Here is a 20,817-nt window from a genome sequence, read left to right as displayed (position 1 = left end):
TGCCGTGGAGTGATTAAGCCCATGCACCACAACTACTGAGCCCACGTGCCACAACTACTGAAGCCCACACGCCTAGAGCCCGTGCTCCACAACAAGAGAAGCCACCGCAGTGAGAAACCCGCGCATCGTAACGAAGAGCAGCCCCCACTTGCCGCAACTAGAGAAATCCCATGCACAGCAACAAAGACCCAACACAGCCAAAAATAAATAAAAAATTAAATCTTTAAAAAAAAAAGAACAAAACTGCCACGCAGTGAGATAAGCACCACATTATAAATGATATAAATCTCTCAGAAAGAGTGAATTTGGAAAAGTATTCAAAGTATGTGTCATCTGAGCCACGTCTTATGTATTAGAGGACGTGTAGTCAAAGACCTTGTAAAAATGCTAAAAGATCTAAAAAATGACTGAGCTGTATTTATAGAAAATCTTAGTATCTGATTGATGTCCCGTAATTCAAGCTCATGTGACCTTAATGAAAGTAGAATATTTAAATCATGAATGAAGTGAGAATGGTGAGGACAAAGCAGAAATATATTGCAAAAATATTACCACTAATGCTTCACTAGGAAATTAAACGAAAGAACAGACTTTTCCCTTTAGAAAATTATCTGTTTGCGTTTTGGACACTAAGAAACGACTTGCCTGTAGCTCTACTGATGAGGAAAGGAAAGTGGGCTGATGTGGTTCCTGGGAGGACGAACCAGATGTCTGCAGGGATGTGACTCACCCATACGTGTCCCTTGTGGGATATTTCTACATATTACCTGGCCTGCAAACTTCCAGGTATCATTTATATGCCATATACACTAACTAAAGCTGTCTTTTTTTGACTTTAGATTGTCCCAGACAAGCTACCAGCCATTTCTTTTACATTTATAAATTGCTCTCCAAATAATTTTGTCTTTGAGATATATATCCTGAGATATGAAAAGAATTAAACATAGACTATTAAATTGAGTGGGTTTTTTTTAGTCACATGCACACTCCTTATATATGTTGACTAAAATTTAAATGTAACACATAGTGGAATGTGTGTGAACATTAAGGGAATATATTGGTATTGCTAACATCTTTGAGATACTAGTTCTAGCTTTTATTTGCATCATAAGAACATTAGAAGGAAAAATAATTCTCCAAGTTCTGAGCAAACCAGAGAGAAGTGATTAATAGTAGCAGAAATAACCACACCACAGGTTTGGAGTTTGGGTTTAAACACACAGCTTGGTGGTTGTCACAGTGCCTGCGACACTTGGTTAACATCTTGACTTGTGAGTTCGTCCATGGCGTTTGGTAAGCATGTGCTTGTATGTGGTCTGGCTGGTCCTGCCCTGTTTGATTCAGTGCACATTGGGTGTGGGTGGTGCCTCTTCAAAATACCATAAAGGGAAACTTAGCTCCGCACCGCTCAGACTGCAGCTTATCTCATCCCACTAGACGTGGGGTTTCTTTGCACAGTTTAATCTTCCAACTTGTATAATTTATAATAAATCCATTTTTTCCTGATCTTTTCAAGCAGAAGTTCTATTTTTCTTCTTATATATCATTAAATATTTCTTTTAAAATCCTTAAACTGTTCTAGTGGCCTATGTGACAAGCACTGATTACGACGAGTAATTGTAATCTGATTTCATAAAGCCAAAACAGTCAAGTCATCAAGAAGAAAAATTTTTGAAAACTATTCTTGACTATTAATAAGGTGAATATTTTTAGCACTCAGAAAGCATGATTTTTGTTAAAGAGATAACGCTAACAAACTCCCATTAGGATGTTGTCTTTCTGAATGTAACAGTATTATCTTAAGAGTAAAGAAAAAATACTGACCGATTGCTTTGCTATAATCAAACACATAAAACGACACTCCACATGCATAATGAACACTATTCACTTTTTCTCTTATTAACAAAAGAAACAGTTCTTCATGCAGCTCTTTGGTGGTACTAATCATGAAGTAAGCAAAGTCTCTGAAAGTATACAAACGATAGATTTTAAATCAAAAATGTTTATTGTAAAAAAGAACCTTGAAAATTGTTTTTTAAAAAAGAAACGTGAATTTCACAAGTCTTCAGGTTGTTTATAGGCATTAGCTATAGACAACTTCTCACTTTCATACAAAACTCATTCAATCATATAAAAATAAACACAAATTTACATGGACTCATCAACTATACAATTAATTAAAAAGGCAGTTGCAAAGAGTGCTGTGTGGATTGCATTTCTTGTATGCGTTTAAAATAGTTTAAGTACATCACAGAGTTTCTAAAAATCCTTTGTTGCACTTATTCCCATCGTTAGAAAATCATTAAAATTTAAAAAAATTAAAATTTTTAGAAAATCATCAAAAATTCTTTAAAAAAGTATGACATGGAGCATATGCACCAGGAATGTTCAAAGCTAGTCTTTCCCGTCTCCCCCAAGGCACATACTATTTATTGGCAAAAAAAAAAAAAAAAAAGAACAAAAAACCCCACTTTTAATACATTCTCCTGTGTTTTTTCTTCTTGTTCTTTCTTCCTCTCTCCCCCCTCTCTCCCCCTCCCTCCCTCCCTTAAAAACACAGTTTAAAGTATGACCAGTAATCAAAACAGGCTTTAGCTCAAGGATGGTGACCTGACATCAGACATGTAATAAAGTAAACTTGGAATACTTTATAAGGCACCTGAGATAGGGTCTGGCAGATTCTCTTCCTATAGGAAATTCTATTACAAATTCCGTTACAAGGCAACACTGTTCTTTTCAGTGAAACGATTTGGCAGCGATGTAAATCTTTGAATTCTTTCTTAGTAAGAAAAGAAGCACAATGTGCCTTTTGCTTCATTTCTGAAGAGAAAGATTCTTGTCTTTTATCCTCTCCATCTAGCTGTCAGTAAATATATAGTAATTTTAAACTTCACATGGAAAGGATTAACTTGACACACATAGATGCCCGTGCTCTTGAAGCTCTGTGTGTGTGTGTGCGTGTGCGTGTGTGTGTGTGTGTGTGTGTGTATACATATTCTTTGGTCGGTAAGCACAAGAGAAAATGCCTTTGGACTTTTACTTGTCATTCGGAGGCGGAGTGAAGAAATGCCTTCTGCTTGAGTAAACATGGGTTGTGTCACTCAGTGTGCCACACAGCAGCCCGATTCCTCGTGTTTGTGCAGAAGAGACATTCGGGAGAAGGTTTTGGAGCAGTTCTTGCACTGGTATTTCTTGACGTCCGAGTGTGTCTGCAGATGAGCCCTCAGATTTGACCTGTCTGCAAAGGCCCTGCTGCAGTGAGAGCAGGAGAAAGGCTTCTCCCCTGGGGGGTGGGACGGGGGAGGCGGGGGGAGAAAGAAAGACAATCAGTGTTTTCAGAGGAAACGCAAAGCCAGATAACGTTTATGAGCAGCCACCACATTTAGCCCAAAACATGAGAAACAGCCAAACTTGATTCAAACCCTCCAGAATAGATACTTGTTTTAATGTCTGGCCCTTTAAGACAAATGTGACTGTTGCATTAAAAAAAAAATCAAATTTAAGAATATGATTCCTGCCACCAGTCACGCAGAAGTAATTCCTGTCGTCCCAGGGCTTCACTTGTCAAGGCTCTCTGCTTCAGCAGGTGCAGCTAACGGTCAGCTCCTCCCCAAATTTCCCAACCTTTCCCCTTTTCCCTCCTTTCGTGCTATGACAAAGCCTGGATAAATGCCTCGACTCCCTGAAGGGTAATTTTGTGCTAGGAATAGAAAATTCGGAAGCAAAAACAAAACAAAAGCAAACAACGGAAAGCAGATTCAGCTCTAACCATCCAGCTTGCTGCGGGGCGAGAGATAGCACGGCAAGAATGAAACCATCCAAAACCAAAACCCAACACCTTCATCTCTCTGTCTCCCTGATCAATTGACTGGGATAGCACCGATTGTACTTGCTGATTATTGGGAGCCATTTCACAGAACACACATTCAAGCACATCTTTCCTGTTTTGCTAACTGATCTTTGAGACCAAACCTCCTGGATCTACTTTCCAAAGTCTACAAGCTTGTTTGCGGTCCCGGGAGCAGAGGGTGTTAGCAAGCAATGGAGCCCTTGGTGCTCTGACGATTTTTCGAGTCGTCAGGCAGTAGCTAAAAATGATCATCCATCATTAAAGGCCCTGTGTCGCCACTTAATGCAAATCCAACAGCCAGCCCAGAGCTTCCTTCGGTCCATCAGTAACATCCCTGACTAGGTTTTCTCTTACCAGTGTGAGTTCTAATGTGCCCTTGAAGTAACCAGGGTCTGGAGAACGCCTTGCCGCAGATCTTGCAGACACAAGGTAACGTGTGGGTCCGGATGTGCATCTTGAGGGCGCCCAGGCTCACATACTCCTTGTCACAGTATTTGCAGCTGAAAGACTTCCTTGACTGGGCGTCACAGTGCAGCTGCTTGTGTTTGCCCAGCCCAGAGAAGGTCGAATAGGTTTTACTGCATAAATTGCACTGAAACTTTTCAGCTTCGATGGCATGGGGGTCTGAAAGCTTGGATTGTAATCTTTCCTCTTCATCGCTAATGGGGCTTTCGGAGCCGCTGTGGTCCTTGGAAGAGGTGTCAGATGGCGGAGGGGGGCTCACTCGCCCCAAGGATGAGGGGTATCCCGACAGAGGAGAGAGGCCGGTGGGCAGCGGGGCGTGGAAGGGAGCTGCTGTGGTCCACACGGTGATGGGGCTGTAGGCTCCCGAGCTGAGGATCTCCGGCTGGGGGATGACAGGCACGGGGTAGCCCTCATAGAGATACGGGGAGATAATCACTGGGGAGGAGAGAGGAGGGGAGAGGAGAGTGAGCTGAAACGTAGCTTCAAAAACGCACGAAGAAGCTGCTTGGCAACACGCGCGGGGCGTGCTTATGAGAAGACAGACTCTGTAAGAGGCGCAGGCGTTGGGAGGACATTTCTTTTCCACCGTTGCTGCTCGCGGCCACTGTCCTTAAGGCACATCTGTGTCCCCGGCACACTGCGGTCAGCGAGCGCAGCCCAGCGAGGGGAAAACCTACCCACTCTTTTTAGAGATACAGAAAAGCTCTCTTCCATTTTATGCGTGGGCTGGTCGCAGGGCTTACGCCTGTGAGTACAAAGATCGGCGTAAATCACGCCGCTTTCTGCAGGAAAGGAGCCTTATTACATGGGGGAAAAAGCAGTAATTCAACGTTTACGCAGCGCTTCACCCACCCTCCACGAACTCATTATGCAAGTATGTACACGCTTTGGAACAGGACGATGGACGAGCCCAAGGAAGTTCTCCTAGCCAGTTCAGAGTTTGAAAGTTTTGAATTAAACCTGAGCCTGGATGATCAGAGGAATGACCGCTCTTTCGCGACCCTGTTTCGAGGCAAACAGCTCGGTCTCCAGCTCTTTTGTAACAGAAGCTGAGCGGACGCGCGCCCCTGCATTTACCTATTTATAGATAGATGGAGATGCAGACATCGGGCCCCCCCTTTACCTGTGTGTGTGTCTAGCTCGCTGTAGTTGGGCTTCTTGGAGGCGTTGAAATGCTTCTTGACCAGGAATGAGCGCGGCATCCTGGCGGCGGCGCGGGGCGCGGGGCGCGGGGCGCGGGACGCGCGGTCCTACAGCATCGCGGCCCCGGCAGGTGCGCGTGCGGCGCCGCCAGGTCGCGGGCTCCTCGCGGACTGAGCCCGCGGTGGCGGCGGGGAGGCCTTTTTTTCCTCTCTTTTGCGAGAAGGGTCCAATCACAGCCGAGAGGTTCAGATTTCAGCTCCTCCCTCTGGGACAGCTGTGAACAGAGGAAGAATCTGTTGTCAGACTAAGTTATTCTGGTTCCAAACGGGCTGTGCCCCGGATTTCAGTGGAGAGGAAAAAAGTGCTCGAGTCTTTTCAGGAGAAGTCATTTTCCTTCTTGAGCGCTAAGCCGGGCGTCCGTGCTCCGGGCGCGCCGGGTCCGCCTGGCCGGGCCTGGCTTCCAGATGTGGGCTCCGCGCTGGCCGGGGAGGCCGGCCCCCGGGCCCTGGAGAGGTCCGGCTAGCCCAGGGACGGAAAGGTTCGCTCCTGGCTTTTGAAAAGGGAAGGTAGCGGCGAGGACAAAGCCCCAGTGAGTGAGCGGCGGGCCCCGTAGGGGGCTTCCCGGGCCCTCGCGCTGAGGATGCGCTTCGCGTCTCGGAGGCTCTGCCGAGCCGGACGCGGCGCTTCCTCGGGAAATGGAGCGACCGTGTCACCATGTTAGCCTCGGTGCCTGAAAGAAGCGCTTTGTAGCCCCTGAAGGACCCGCGTTCGGGGAGAAGCGGGGGCACCGCAGGGATGAGAGGGAAGGATGGGTGAATCTTAACATCTCCACAAAGGCATCTGACGAGGGCTTGTATCTTTTCATGCATCACTATATTTTTTTATGGAAAAAAAAAAAGCGTGAATGGGCCCTTAGAGACAATTGTTTCAAACATTTACCTGCTTTTATATGGTGCTGTTTCTTTCAGTATAAAGTCATCAAACTTCATGTCTGCTGCTCCGCTGCATGGTGCTTTTAAAGAAAGGGTGCTTTCATGAGTACTGCTTGGTTAAGCTTTTAAGCTGGTCTAGTAACCAGCAAAAATACCTTGATTTTGTGTATGGTATTCAATCTGAAAATACGCTAAGGTGGCTCATTGTAAAAATGACATTTCAACCGTATTTTCAAACATCTCTGTCCCTTCCAGATTTTCTCCCCACCTTTTGCTTAGAGATTAAGGAAGGAACAAATTTGCAATCAGACCACCCTACTCCTGATTCGAACAGGTGCCAGGAGAAAAAAAAAAAGTGAAAAAATAACAGTGTGAAGTCAAGACTTGTAAGAGGGAAGCGCATGGCAGGCCGCATAACTTCTTAATCTCGGGGTGAGGCAGCCGTGTACGGGGTGGGGGGGGCGCTTCCGATGCAGGAACCCATTTTCAATGATCCCCCCCCTTCTTTTTTCTCTCCCAACAGTCACTAGTTTAAACGCCAGAGAAAGGAATTTAGATGAATCTTTACGTTAAAAGGAGCGGTGTTCGTAGGCGCCAGGAAAATGTGAATATGCCTCAGATTTCTCCACAAACGGTAAACTGGAGGGTCCCTCACAGCACCGTTTCTGAGCCTCTGCTTTGGGGAGGGCTGCTTCAGATCCGGGCCTGGTTTGTTGGGGCAGGGGCCCTCCTCGCCCTTCCCAGCCGGCTCCTGCAGAAGCACTTGTGTTAGAGACGCGACCCCCTCGGGAAAACGCAGATGCCACGTGCTCTCCCGTCCTCACTGAGCTGCAGGTAGAGCCTGCACACAACACTGAGGCTGCGAAGGGCATCTGGTGTTTGTTTGCTGGTAATTACAGCACGAGATAACCGATTAAAGTTGTGTATTCGAAGAATCCATTTTAAAAGCTGAGCAGCAATTCACTCCGCTAGGAACCCCCTGGAAGCTGGGTTACAGACGCTCATCGCGCGGACACCAGGCAGAGTCGGGAAGCGTTCCCGCACCCACTGGCGGGGAGTAGGGGTGTCAGGACCATCTGAGGAGCATCCTTACGCAGGTCTGCGGGCCCCGTGAGGCGGGGCCGCACTCAGGTGAGTCAGGTCACAGGTGCTCCGCTCACACACCCACCCAGGGGCCAGCGGCGCCAGGCGAGGCAGTGAGGATGGAAGGATGGAGGCAGGCCGCCGGGACACCCCCCCCAAAGAACAGGACCCCCTAACAAGGAACCCGCTGCGGGGCTCTGCCACAACTGTGAAGGGTCCCCTCCTGTTGGCCAGCATCTGGCCTCGGTCACTGGCTAAAGGCGCTCTGGCCCAGGCATGGACCCTGGGCTTAAATGTGTCACTGGGGCAGCACACACCCAAGTGGGTTTTGTTCTGCAAGAAAGCAGTCCTGGGTGGACGGCTCAGACCCTTGGGAGGAGCGAGGAAAGACACTGGGGCTGAGATGTTACTGGGCCCTCAGTTTGTGTGTGGGGAGCTGGGGGCACAGGTAAGGCCCCCAGCAAGGGGCACATGTCAGCCCTTCATGGAGCAGACACGTGAGGAGAGAAAGGACAGCCTGGGGGCAGCTTCTAGGCTCCCGGGCCCGACTCCCCCCAGGATCATCGTTCTCCTGGAGGAAGTGGGCCCTTAAAAATACCCCTCCCTGCGACTGAGCCCGCCGGGGGGGGCCGCGCCTTCCCTGTGGTCTGTGGGGCACGTGGGACCTTGGAAGCCCACGTGATCTCGTTCCTTAATTGTCGGGAAGGCTATTAGGATGGGCCCTGATGTGACTTACCTGACAGTCTCTTCTTTGCTCTGTTTCCCGAAGATGCTGACAGGGGTGACTTGTAGACAGCTTTGTAAAGGACAGGTCTGTGACCCCACGGTAGGGCCAGCCCTTCCCCGCAGGCTCCCCGTGCTGGTGGGACTTCTCCCGGACCCCGTCTTTTCCATGAAAGACATATTCTTGCCTTGCCGGATTGGGGAATAAATTAGAATCATGAGGTTCGGGAACGCACCTCCGGTTTGTTTACTTTGCACAGGGATTTGTGTACATGTAGGTACGTAGGTATGTGGGAAGCAGTGCAGATCTGACTGAGTTTAGGAAACAAGTCCGGCACCAGAGGACACCACGCTGGGCTGAGGCAGAGAACGGGCTCCTGAGATGGTCGTGTGTCTTCTGGCTTCAGGCTGTGGCCGGCACCCTGGAGCAGGCGGGGGAGGGATAATCTCCCTTGAAAGATATGCAGTCATGGAATGTCGTTGGTTTGACTGTGCTCTCTGGAGAATATGATCGTGCCTAGCTAATTTCTGAACTATTTAGATAGTAACAAAGTGGCTGTGATATGGAACTTTGAAGTTTGAATGACAAAGGCGTGAGGCCGCTCACGGTTCGGCACGTACCTGTGTTTGTACACAGATGTGTATGCATTTGTAGTCCTAATTCATAATTTAACTCAGCTTCAGATAAATTCACCCAGCCCCTGAAAGAGAAATAAGTATTTCCTTGGGTACCTGGGTATCTCTGTCTGTAAATTATGTTCGATACTCTTCCCTTATTTCTTTTCCAATGATATGGGGAAAAGTATTTCCCAGTGCAGAAGGGGAAATGATCAGAGTGGGTGTAGGGTTCTGCTAATAGGTTCTGAGCTCCATGACATCCTCTGGGGATGTGGATAAAACTCATGTACACACGTATGTCTGCTCAGCGAGGTCAGCATGAGCGTGTGTGTGTGTGTGTGTGTGTGTGTGTGAAGGCAAGCTGTCAGGGTGTGCTGTATGGTGTGACGGCGCTCGTTCTTCCTCGGTGTCTCACAGCCGCGGGTTCTGTGTGTGTTCGCCTGGCTCCAATGCGGTGAGGTCAGAAGGGGCGCACATCTAACACCGAACACAAAACCTTGCTGAACGCGGGAGCAGCTTTTAATGAGATGTATTGAATATTTTGTGTCGAATAACTTGTATGCAGCACCTCGTCTCAAGGCACGGTTTTCGAACTCCCTTTACCTCTGGTGGCTGCACTGCACTTAATGTGCCATTCAAGGTCAAAGACATCCACGCCCGCAGCGTCCTATCCGTACCTGTGGACGGGGCAGTTAGAGGAGCAGGAAGGACAGCAGAGAGCACGCTGGGGCTCCAGGATCTGTGGGCGCAGAGAGACATCTATTGGTGGAGTTGGGAAGACGCCCGGTTTCCTTTCTGATCCTCCTTTTCCATAATTCTCTGACAAGGCTGCCACCTCGGGGAAGGTGGACGCTTGGTCCGCACACCCAGGGCCTGAACCGAACTTCATTTTGCTGTTGCCCCAATTTCAGGCGAACATTATTTAAACCCTGAGTTTTTAATCTGTTCTTAATTATCAGTGACTTAATTTGTGTTTGTAGAAACGCAGGTGATATTTACAAACGCACTATGCCGTTTAAAGGATGGTGAGCGAGGGGGGAAGACTTTCATCAGTCTGGGCCATCGTGAGGAAAGCATCGCATTGGAAACTCAGGGGCACCTCGGATGGTTGTTCGCTGGGCCCCTGATGACCCACAGGCAGAGGCTCAAAGGCGGGAACGAGCATCCCAGGGCATCAATAGCCACGATGGGGCGGATTCCCACTGTGCGTCCTCCTTCACGGCTGGGCACTCCACTACCCACCTGGTCTGCTAAGTGGGCGAGACCCTGAGGCCAGGCAGTCTGTGGAGTGGAGGGTGACATACAGGCCGCGGTTCTAGAAGGTTCCATGTGAGCTGCCCACCGTGCTGGGCACTGCACACGCATGGCTCAGTTATTCCCCAAAGTAGCCAGCCCTGCAAGGGCAAGTGAGGAGATGGAGATGCAGGGGTCAGATCACACTGCTAATAGGGAACTGGGGCGGGGGGGGGCACTCATCTCTAATGTGCTTAAGTTCAAGCCCTACCTATTCCACTGCTCGGTTGTAACCATTTCTATCACAGGACTGAGTCAGGCTCATTACCAGCTGCAGAGCACGAAGAGTATCTTCCCACAGTCTTCCTCCCTAGGGAATGTTTATAATCTTCCTATTTATCATCTTCCTGTGTCCGTTCCACCCACCACAGTCTGCGCTGTGCGTCTCCCTTTTTTCCTAAGTAACACCGGGGGCACAGTTGCTTCATTTCAAACTTGATATCATTTACCCCAGGCCTTGGGTGTGGCTTCTGGGAAGACATTGGACCAGAGTCCTGAGCACTTAGCTAAGGAGCTGCCGTGGTCTTTGCCCAAAAAGGAGACAACACTGATCGTTATTCTTATCTTATAAGCACCACGTGGCTTTCAAAACTGGAAGTGACTGGAAGGGACTCCAGTCTTTAATGGAACTTTGTTGGGGAAATAAGCCCACCCGTAAAGAAACAGTGTTTCCAGCTATAATGGGGGTGCCCTACAACCGGGAAGTCCTCTTTTTCTGCGTAAGTGTGCGCGCACAGGAGTGACACTCCTGCCTTGCCCCCAGCGTGGGGCGCTGCTGTGTCATGGACATGGCTTCCTTGTACACGCGTGGGCAGGTTGGTCTACACCTGCTTACTGGAAGGACTGAGGTGCTTCCTCGGGGACAACAGGGAGCCGGGCTCCCAGTGGGAGCCTGTAAGAAACCCTGGGTCCCCGGGGAGGCTTCTGACCACAGCCCAGTGCCAGCCAGGCCACAGGAGAAGTGGGGGAGCCTGGCGGGTGGGCCTGGAGAGGGACGGACTGGGAGGCCCTGGGCTCCTGAGGGAGGCGGAGCTGCTCCGGACCCCCAAGCGCAGAGCAGTTGAGGAGGTGTGAGCCCCGCTCCCGGGTCTGGCCGAGGACCCCACGGTGTCCACGCCTGAAGGGGTCCAGGCGCTGGCTCCAGTGGGGGCCTGGTGGGAGTGCAGACGCAGCTGGGGAACGAGGGTCTACCGGCTCTGGGGGCTGAAGTTGTCCCTAGCAGAGGCGGCGGCAGACAGACAGGCTTGGGGAGCCGGAGGGGGAGCTCCCCGAGTCCCCTGAGCACCCACCCTGGCCCCGCAGAGCACACAGTAGGTCCGCAGAATGCCTTCCAGGTGCTCAGGTCCTGGATCAGTGCCGGTGTCACTGACATACTGAGCAGGGAGGGGGCAGTATGTGAGTGTTGCTGCCCGCCCGCCCCTGTGCCCAGATGCCCTGGCTTAGCCCCGGACCCGAGTCGCCCAGACATCCACCTGGATATTCACGCCAAATCCTTTCAAAGAGCAGACTTTTCAAGATGATTAGAGAAGCAAAGTCTAAATCATGCTCTGCTTATGATTTTCTCCCTTAATTGAGATCTGGGCCCACCTCCCGGCGAGCCATTTCCCAGAAACACGCGTCTGTCAGATCACGCGGTTGACATGAGGGTCCCGCCAGCTTCCCTGACACCTGTCCTCTGTGCCAGGACGGTGGCCGTCGCCAGCCAGGAAGACCCGGGCACACTGTTTGCAAGCCCCTGGGAAAGGCACGTAGAGCCTTGTGGGCACTTGGATCCACTGCTGACCAACTATTTTGCCCGGATGGAAACCTCATTTCATATGCTGTGATTTTTTCAAAGTAGACATTTTCTTAAGTTATACCTGTTTCAAAAGAAACACACACATACCAAGGGCAGAGCAATCTTTTCTAAACGTGCTCTGTGACCTGCGTTTAAAAGCAAAAGTCTAATCTGAAAGCCAGCGTCATAATGGGAAGTAAGCCCCGTGGTGCTCACTCATCACCTTCAGACCTCGGGTGTAAACCTCTCGCTGGCGCTACGGAATGACCGGTCCCCGTCGCCCGCTGCCAGGGCAGGTGGTGGCCCAGTTCACGGGCAGCAGGAGAGTGCTAGCATCTGTTATTAACTGGTATTAACACTGGAGCCTCCTTACTGCGACTCTGCCGGCGGCTAGAGACCATCAGCTGATTGAAGAAGCCTAAGGCCTCTTAGGAGCCGGGTGGGCGGGGTTCTGCCTTGCACTCCCAGGGCAGCCACACGGACCCGGACTCTACTGGGGGGGATACATCACGAGGCAGAGGCACTGCGCAACCGTTCTAAGGTGATTATGGGTGGACGTCAAGGGCGTGAGAGTAATCCCGAGACGCCACGTTGTGTCAAACCTTTGGAATTACGTTGTTGATACTGAGTGATGACCCAGAACCAGGAGCTGTGCTTCGAAAGGGTGACGGGAACTGAGGCTAGAGAGGAAGCTGAGGCGGAGACTCAGCGTCAGGGCAGAGCCTCGGTCATGGGGGGCCGTGCGCGCCCTCTGACTCTGGCCGGGAAGGCGAGAAGAGGTGTGAACCTTCTCAGCCTCACAGGGGATGAGGTCTGACCCTACTGCTTCCCGGGGTAAAGCCCTGGCAGGCAGCCTCCACGGCGCTGGGGGACAGGCCACCTTCTGCTGGGAAATGTAAGCCAGCAGCCTTTGCAGACTCTCCTCGAAAGCCTCTAAAGGCGTCAAAGTAGAAAGAAGGAACCGTTCTCTACTTCCAAACTCTGGTGAAATTAGTGTCCTGGCCTCTGCTGCCTTCTCCATCCCGGAAGCGGTCCAGTTTAGTGCCTCTGCACGGGCATCCCCTGCATAGTTAATGTTGGTTTCATCCTTCCCCTCCTGTACATCAGGACAGATGTCCCCGTGCTTCGCGGAGACTGTGGGAGACAGCAGGTTCCGCTTACAATGGCAAATGCATCCTCCACCCCAGGAGAGACCCTCACTCATGGAAAGGGGAGGACAGAAGGTACAGGATGTCTTGGTTTCAGTAGTTTTAGACCAAAGTGCAAAGGGAGACTTGGATCCCACACACTGGAACATCCTCCACCTGAGGGAGAACTTACACAAGAAGGACCACAGTTCAACCTGGTTCCCCCGACGCTCGGTTTTCTCTTTGTGGTCGACTGAAAGGTGGCTCCCCTTGGCTCTAAGCTGCATTGGGGGAGCTCTGGAAACGGCCTGGTGGGTCCCCCAGTTGGTGATACTCCCTGGTGTCAGCGAACGTGGGGATGAGGGTGGTCGCAGAGGTGTGGGCGTGGTCCCGCTTCCCGCCACAAAGCACCCGACAAACCTGCACCTTTACAGGAACAGCCACTGGCCACGTGAGCCGGGGCGCATCCTCCCATCGACGGGACCCCCCTCCGCCCAGTCCCTCCTAGGGGGACCGTCGGGCACCTGCAACCGTGCTGACTTCCCCAGGTACAGCACAAATCTCCCTCATTTCCAAAGATGAGGGTCAGGGTTTGTCAAGTTGCTGTAAGGAAGAAAAAGGATACAGGTCCCTGGGAGCCACGATCTTTAAACACACAGGCTGAGGCGAGGCCCCCTGAAACGGGAGGGCTCAGAGCCAGTGGTCCACGTCGTTCCCACAACACGGATCCAAGCCACCCATGTGTCAGGATAGAGACTCTGCACTGGAAGAAGGTCACCCTGAGCCCCAGGGAAGGCCCTGACTTGACACAACAATGTTGAAAATCAACATGGGTGATGCCCCAGGATTAAGTGTCGGACGGAAGAGGATGGGTGCCGTGCATGGAAGGTCCGCAGGACAGAGCCCAGGGAGGCCTTCCCTGGAGGAGCCGGGGGGTGGGACCCCTCCCACAGGGAGTGGAAACCCAGCCACTGAAGGGCGGTACAGGGAACTTAAATGCACCGCTCAGCTGATGGCAGAGAACAAGTTTGGAAGCTATGTACTGTGTGTTGTCTTCTGAGGGTGGGATTTTGCTGCATTTTTTTTTCTTTCTTTGTACTTGGAATAGAAATGTTGGCCATTTCCATCAGCAGTGAGTCAATGGATTCCAAAGTGAACTAAAAAGTAATAATCTGGAAATTATAGGAAATGTTGTGCTCATCGTCATTTTCCCATGAGAACATGTGAATTGGTATGTTTTCAGGAGATTTCACCAGATACACCCACAATCAGCTCAGGCAGATGAACCGTTCAAACGAAGTGTCAGCGTGATCGCTGGCACGTTAGGGTGAGCAAAAGCTCAGTTTTTGACTTGAAAAGGATGATTAAAGACGATTCATTATAACCCTTTGTTTTTTGGGGGGAGTATATTTTCTTAAGCTGTGTCAGCTTGGGGAGAAAAAGGGGTTTGAATAGAAGCACTTGAAGAGTGGTTCTCCTGCTTTGTCTCTCCAGCTGTGTAGACAGGCTTCCTCTTGGGGAGCCCAGCTCCTGCCCGGAGTCCTGGGGCGCCTTCTTGCGTCTCCGTCTTGGTGGCCGTGTCCATGCCTCCAGTGTCCACCGAGGCCGCTGATCACGCCCGCAGGTTGTGGAAGCCATGGCGAAACTTCCTGGATGCCTCCAGCTCCCCTCCTGTCCGAGCCAGACGCGTCCCGTTAGACGGCGTCCAGCCTCCCCCAGTCCCAGCCCCGAACCTGGCCTCGTCTCCGCTGCACAGACGACACAGCATTGGACACAGCAGCCCCAGGCCTGGGGTTCCCCGCAGCCTCCCGTTTTCCATGCCCTTGACCCAGGCCCGAGAGGTGAGGGCGCGGGGGCTGCTCAGAGGACAAGCAGCTGACACACGCGGTGCCCAGCACCAGATGGGCTTTCCTCCAATGCACTGCACCAGCGCCTGCAGGTTTGCACCCTTCGGTTCTCTGTTCCCTGGAGGCTTCTGGTCCTTGATGCAAACAGACACCTGGAGGCATCCCTCCCGCCAGCAGGCAACTCCTGGTGATTCAGTGCCAAGATGGACAGAGCCCAGGGCCCTGAGTCCCACCTGCCGTCCCTCCTTCCTTCCTTCCCTCCTCCCTCTATCCCTCCCTATCTTTCCTTCCTTCCTTCCTTCTTTCTTTCTTTCTTCCTTCCTTCCTTTCTTTTTCTTTCTTTTTTTCCTTCTTTCTTTCTTTCTTTCTTTCTTTCTTTCTTTCTTTCTTTCTTTCTTTCCTTCTTTCTTTTTTCTTTCTTTCTTTCTCTCTTTCTTTCTTTCTTCCTTCCTTCTTTTCTTTCTCTCTTTCTTTCCCTTCCTCCCTCTCTCCCTTCCTTCCTTCCTTCCTTTCTTCCCTCCCTCCTTCCCTCCTTGCTTCCTTCCTTCCTTCCCTCTTCCCTCCATCCCTCCCTATCTCTCTCCCCTTCTCCCTTTCTTTCTTTCTCTTTCTTCCTTCCTTCCTTTCCTTCCTTCCTTCTTTCATTCTTTCTCTTTCTTTCTTATGGATTTTATATCCTTATAAGAACCTGTGTATATATACATGCATATGTATTCTTTTTTTTAATAAGCACTTACTGAGTGCCTACCTTTAGCCAAGAACTGCACTGACTATATTTGTGGATCTTATTTAAATCTCCTAACAACTCTCTAGGACGGGTATATTTTACTACTTCACAGCTGATGACATTGAGAACTAGACTTCATACACATGGCCGCTGTTTTAAGTCTACTGGTTTGTATATTGCATGTTAGCAGAATGACCATTTATTGACCTACAAGTATTTGGAAATCAGACAATAATAGCCCTCATGCAGACTGGTTAAGCGTGTAATAAAGGATAATATGACCCAGCCTGAGTGCCCATTAAATTATGCAGTTTTTGAGTTCAAAAATGACTGCGGACTCTGAAGTTCAGTAGGTCTGGATCTGAATAATGACTAGTGTACATACTAGCTGAGTGGCCTCGAGCTAGTTGTTTAATTCCCATTTACTCTTTGGTGAAATGGGAATATTGATGATTATCTCTCAGAGTTGTTGTAAGGACTTGAGATGGTGCATGTAAGGTGCTCGCATAGTATTCAGCACATAGCAGTAATAACAAGGAAGATCCTTTATTAAGTGATTACCATGAGCTAGATATTGTGGAAGCAATTCAGCAGGTTTTATTTTGTTGAATCCTCTCCAATCCCTTTAATCTCATCCTGATAAAGTCAGGATAAAACCCATTTTGCACATGGGTTGCCCAACAACCCATTGGTCCCGTAGGCAAGACTCGAATCCAGTTAGTCTGACACACCCTATGCTTCTCCTACCGTGAGACCTGCTACGGAGCAGTCGAATGAACAACCACTGCTGTTGTTAGAGCTCACAGTGCAGCACGCTTAAAAATGACATCATTTTTTGTTATAAAAACATTTTTAAAAGGAACTACGCTGGCCGTTCAAAAATCCAGCAACAGCAGTTTTGTTTTAGAAACACGATCATTGACCTTTTGGTGCCATGACTCTAGGGTGACCCTGGGTTACTTTTGGTTTTGTTTTGTTTTGTTTTGAAGCATCTTCTGACAGGCTGTGGTAGAAGTAATTCTGGGGCTTCTTTTAAATAAGGTCCTGCCTCCACTCCTACTGCCTTGGGTTCTCAGGTTGGTGTTTTTCTTACTGCACAAGAGGGCGGTGGATCTGAGCCAAGGAAAGCTATGGAGACCTCTGTCATTTCCCAGCCAAATATGAACAGTACAGCAGATCCTTGTTACGACATGACTCATCCACGGATTTGGATACATTGCTGGTCAAGCTAAGTCTTCCAAACATAACAACGATACCTGCCAAAGTCTCAAATAATACGGTTAGTCTATGATTCAATTATTAGTCCTATTTATTGGGGCTGGAGGTGTTACAGCCCTGAATGCATTGCTGGAATAGAATTTCTTACACTGTAATAAATAAGGTGGAGGGGGTAAGGGAGGGATAAATTTAATTTCCCCTTTGCTCTTACTTTCAAGGATGGAATTTATACATTCTACATGAAGAGGTGTGTGGGGCTTTAGAAAGCTTGATGGATATATTAGTTCCTTACTTATTCAACAACTATGGGTTTGATGGCCAGCATGTGCAGGGCCAGGTGTGAACAGTGGGGAGCAGAGAGCAGAGCTGATGGATCCCTGATCTCATGGGGCTTACGGTTTAGAGCGGGAGGGGTATCTCTTGCCCCTAAAGCATGAACTACAGTTGAGGGCAGTTGTGGTGGGTGAAGGATGCTACAAGATTATTTAGCAGGAAATCAGACCTTCTTGGGAGTGGAGACACTTCTCTGCTGAGGTGATTTTTGAACTGAGTTCAGAGGGTTGAGGGGTGCCAGCTAAGTGAGACAGGGAAGGGGAGGAGGACATTCTGGAAGGACTAATAAGTGGCAGGGAGCAGACTGAACATCCAAAAACCAAAAGAGGCCCCTGTGTTGGGGGAAGGGACAGAAGAAAAAGCTGCAGATGAGGCCGAGTCTAGGGCCATTGTCCTGAAAGGATCATCTATATTCTGAGATAAATGGTACGGCATTGGAGGAAAATTTGTGTGTAAATACGTATGTTGACATTTCGATAAACTATAAAATGGTCTTATGTTTAGAAATAAGCCACCTTTCCAGCAGGCTAGCTTGATTAAAAATAAAAAGTAAAAGCCACCACCCCGACTTCTCACTTCCACCTGCGTTTGTTTCTCTGTGTTGTTGGACATTCTGTCTGTGAGAGATGTCTTCCCAGCATCACTCATTGAAGAGGCTGTTCTTACCCCATTGTACATTCTTGGTTTCTCTTTCATAAATTAATTGACCATATATGCATGTGTTTATTTCTGGACTCTTTACTCTGTTCCATTGATATATATGTCTGTTTTTTTATGCCAATGCCATGTTGTTTTGATTACTATATATCTAGAATATGGTTTGAAATCAAGGAGTGTGATACTGCAAGCTTTGTTCTTCTTTCTCAGGATTGCTTTAGCTATTCAGGGTCTTTTGTGGTTCCATACAAATTTTACGATTGTTTTTTCTCTTCCTGTGAAGAAAGCCATTGGAATTTTGATATTAATTGCACTGAATCTATAGATTGCTTTGGATAATATGGGCATTTTAACAGTATTAATTCTCCTAATCCATGGACATGGAATGTCTTTCAATTTCTTTCATCAGTGTCTTATAGTTCTCATTGTACAGCTCTTTTACCTTGTTAGTTAAACTTATTCCCAGATATTTTATTCTTTTCAATGCAATTCATCTACTCTAGTTTGAATGGCATTCATGCTGTGCATGTAATTCTATGTTGACAGGGTTTTTTTCTCTCTCTTTTTTAGTAACTTACAGTTGTCTTTTTTGTTTGTTTGTTTACTAGTCAGATAGAGAGAAATAAACACCTGTGGTGTTGTTTATATTTTTAATACATCAAGCTAAACATACTCTTAACTAACAGTGAATATTTTATTGATACAATGAACCAGTTCAATTCAGTTAAAGGGTAAAGAAATGACAAGGCTGATGGAAGGAAAACTCAGAGGACTTGATACATTGAAGTCTTTTAAGATTTAAGAACAGGTCTAGGGAGTCAAATGGGTAAGAAGTTGAAGGGATGGGGGTTATAATCAGAGGGGGCAAGCTTGGGTTGGTGATTGTGGAGAGGGGTCTCCATGCCATAGTGTCCTCTCCGTGGTGTGGGGTGTGAGCATAGTGAGGAGCTGGGGGGGTGGGCAGACCCCCTGTGCAGCAGGAGGTGATGGGATTATTTGAGGATTTTGAGATTTTGATTCTCTTGCTGTTTATTATTTTGTACAAAGAATGACAGTAGAATCTACCAGGCAGACATTTGGGTAGATTTGAGTTTTCTACCATGCTGTAGTTTTCTCTTTCTTTTGGTAAGTCTGTTGTTTCACTAATCAATTTTTTTTTTAATCTGCCTTACCATCATAAAGTCCTCAAGGGAGTAAACGAATCACTGCCAACACAACTACTTTTTTTCCTCTTTTTCTTGAGAAATATTTTTGGAAGGAGATACCTAGAAGGGAGGTTGTAGGTATTTTCCATCTTTCCATAGATGCATGTAGTTTTTGCTTTTTTAAAAAAAGAGTTTTATTGAGGTATATATTTTACATCTCATAAAATTCAGCCATTCAAGGACTTTTAATAATCTTGCTGAGTGCTGCAGCCTCCGCCAGAAATCAGGCTTGCTTACAGCATTTCCACACTCCCAGTAAGGTCTCTCGTGCTCTTGCCTGCACCCACGGCTCCAGGCAACCTCCAATCTGCTTTCTGTCTCTTAAGTTTTCCTTTCGTGGGCATTTCGTAGACAGGGAACCACACCATATGCTGACTCTTGTATTTGCTTCTGTCACTTCACATAACTGTCTCGGAGGTTCATCAGTCCCGTAGCCTGTGTCAGTACTTCATTCCTTTTTATGGCCAGATAATATTTCACTGTAAGGATACAACAAATTATTTAGCCATTCATCAATATGCTAACGGGGAACAGCTTAGATCACTGCTTTGGGAACACTCTTCTTTTCTAATGTGGGCATTTAAAGCTAGATTAGAAAGCTAAGCCCTGTTTCAGCTGTTTATCATAAATGCTGGTATGTTGTGCTTTCATTCAGATCTACGTTGTCAGTTCGTTCACCTGTGTGTGGTGTGTGCTCTTTAGCAATCTATTGTTTGATCTCCAAATATTTGTGCTTTCCCTAAATTACCTTCGCTTTTTGATTTCTAATTTAACTCCATTGTGGTCAGAGAATATGCTTTGTGTGATTTCAGTCCTTTTACCTTTATTAGGACTTGGTTTATGGCCGAGTCTACGGTCTGTCTACTCTGCGACTATTCCACGTGCACTTGAAAACAATCTGTTCTAAGGTGTCTGTTCCTTCAAGCTGGTGTTCCTCTGCTATAACTTTGCCAACTGTTAATTTTGCCGTGTGTGGGACAGAGTGTCCTGTTCCTTTGTGTGTCTTAAAATGTCTTGGTGAAAACTGGACGTTTAGATACGTCAACTGAAAAAAAAAAAAAAGCACAACCTAAAAGTTGAGAAATACGTTTTATTCAGTGGGCTTTCTGAGGACTATAGCCCGGCAGGCAGCCTCTCGCTAGCTCTGAGCGTCCACTCGAAGAGGTCAGGGAGGAACCAGGCATCTCAGGTTTTCTGTGCACAGGAAGAGAAAATCTGCTGTGATTTTAAAATGTGCTTTTAAAATCTGCTGTGTTTCCCTGCTTCCTGGAGCCTTGTCTTTCACTTTCTCAACTGAGCCACAGTTACTTATGATCTTATTTCCCTGAGACATTTTGTCCACTTAGGAAGATTTATTTGGTGCCAACGTTTTCATCGGTCATTTTACTCTAAACACCTCACTCCGTCCTGATACTTAGCAGCTCATGCGGCATCTATGCATTGACATGAGAACATTTTTGGTAGGAGTGCTGCAGAGGGGATTTGCAGCCGTCCAATGGCAGCAAATCAGGAGATATAACACCCGTTTGTCTCATTAGTGATACTGAGTTTGATCACTTGATAATCATGTCACCATTTTAAAAACACCTTTCTCACTTCGTGGGCATCTGTAGGGGGCTCTTTGTGCAGAGGGCAGGGAAAGGAAAACGTCTTCCCTCTGCTCTCCTGGGTTCAATGACTGGGGCCTGCAAATCCAACTGATATAAGACAGATTAGCAATAGAGGGAAAAAGCTAGTTTTAATTAGGTGTGTGCACAAAGAGTAAGCGGCTGGAGCTTGGGGCCTTTTGTGGCATCTGAGGCTGCACAAAGGAGAGGCA

At 48.2% G+C, this 20,817-nt stretch overlaps 2 protein-coding genes across 5 annotated transcripts; one reads left to right on the top strand and one right to left on the bottom strand.

Moving 5' to 3' along the window:
* Nucleotides 1–1,786: 1,786 nt before the first annotated feature.
* On the bottom strand, nt 1,787–5,657 carry SNAI2 (snail family transcriptional repressor 2). The gene is made up of 3 exons (XM_022556799.3): nt 5,439–5,657; nt 4,205–4,750; nt 1,787–3,283 (listed from the first exon to the last, which is right to left on the bottom strand). The coding sequence occupies exons 1-3, from the start codon at nt 5,515–5,517 to the stop codon at nt 3,102–3,104; spliced, it is 807 nt and encodes a 268-aa protein (XP_022412507.1). The 5' UTR covers nt 5,518–5,657; the 3' UTR covers nt 1,787–3,101.
* On the top strand, nt 5,651–19,387 carry LOC149747068 (uncharacterized). 4 transcript variants are annotated; one of them, XM_089899183.1, is made up of 4 exons: nt 5,651–5,996; nt 6,914–7,024; nt 7,363–7,521; nt 14,506–19,387. In XM_089899183.1, exon 4 carries the CDS (start codon nt 14,595–14,597, stop codon nt 15,540–15,542), a length of 948 nt encoding a protein of 315 aa, XP_089755309.1. In that variant the 5' UTR covers nt 5,651–5,996; nt 6,914–7,024; nt 7,363–7,521; nt 14,506–14,594; the 3' UTR covers nt 15,543–19,387. The 4 variants fall into 4 exon arrangements, with proteins under 4 accessions (XP_089755309.1, XP_089755308.1, XP_089755311.1 ...); XM_089899182.1 differs by having other exon boundaries at nt 5,651–6,047; XM_089899186.1 differs by lacking the exon at nt 5,651–5,996 and adding an exon at nt 6,060–6,822.
* The last annotated feature ends 1,430 nt before the right edge of the window (nt 19,388–20,817 follow it).

The sequence above is a fragment of the Delphinapterus leucas genome, chromosome 17, assembly GCF_059928025.1.
Source record: "Delphinapterus leucas isolate spDelLeu-1000000601 "Yukka" chromosome 17, BTC_Dleu_Yukka2, whole genome shotgun sequence".
Lineage (NCBI taxonomy): Eukaryota > Metazoa > Chordata > Mammalia > Artiodactyla > Monodontidae > Delphinapterus > Delphinapterus leucas.
This window is presented reverse-complemented; position numbering and strand designations above follow the sequence as displayed.

Excerpts from the sequence above, each read along its gene's own strand:
- SNAI2 (XM_022556799.3), bottom strand. The coding sequence starts at position 5,517 with ATGCCGCGCTCATTCCTGGTCAAGAAGCATTTCAACGCCTCCAAGAAG. Across the intron at positions 4,751-5,438 it reads CGAGCTAGACACACACACAG|TGATTATCTCCCCGTATCTC; the intron begins GTAAAGGGGGGG and ends TCTCCTCCCCAG. Across the intron at positions 3,284-4,204 it reads GCACATTAGAACTCACACTG|GGGAGAAGCCTTTCTCCTGC; the intron begins GTAAGAGAAAAC and ends CCCACCCCCCAG.
- LOC149747068 (XM_089899183.1), top strand. The coding sequence starts at position 14,595 with ATGCCTCCAGTGTCCACCGAGGCCGCTGATCACGCCCGCAGGTTGTGG.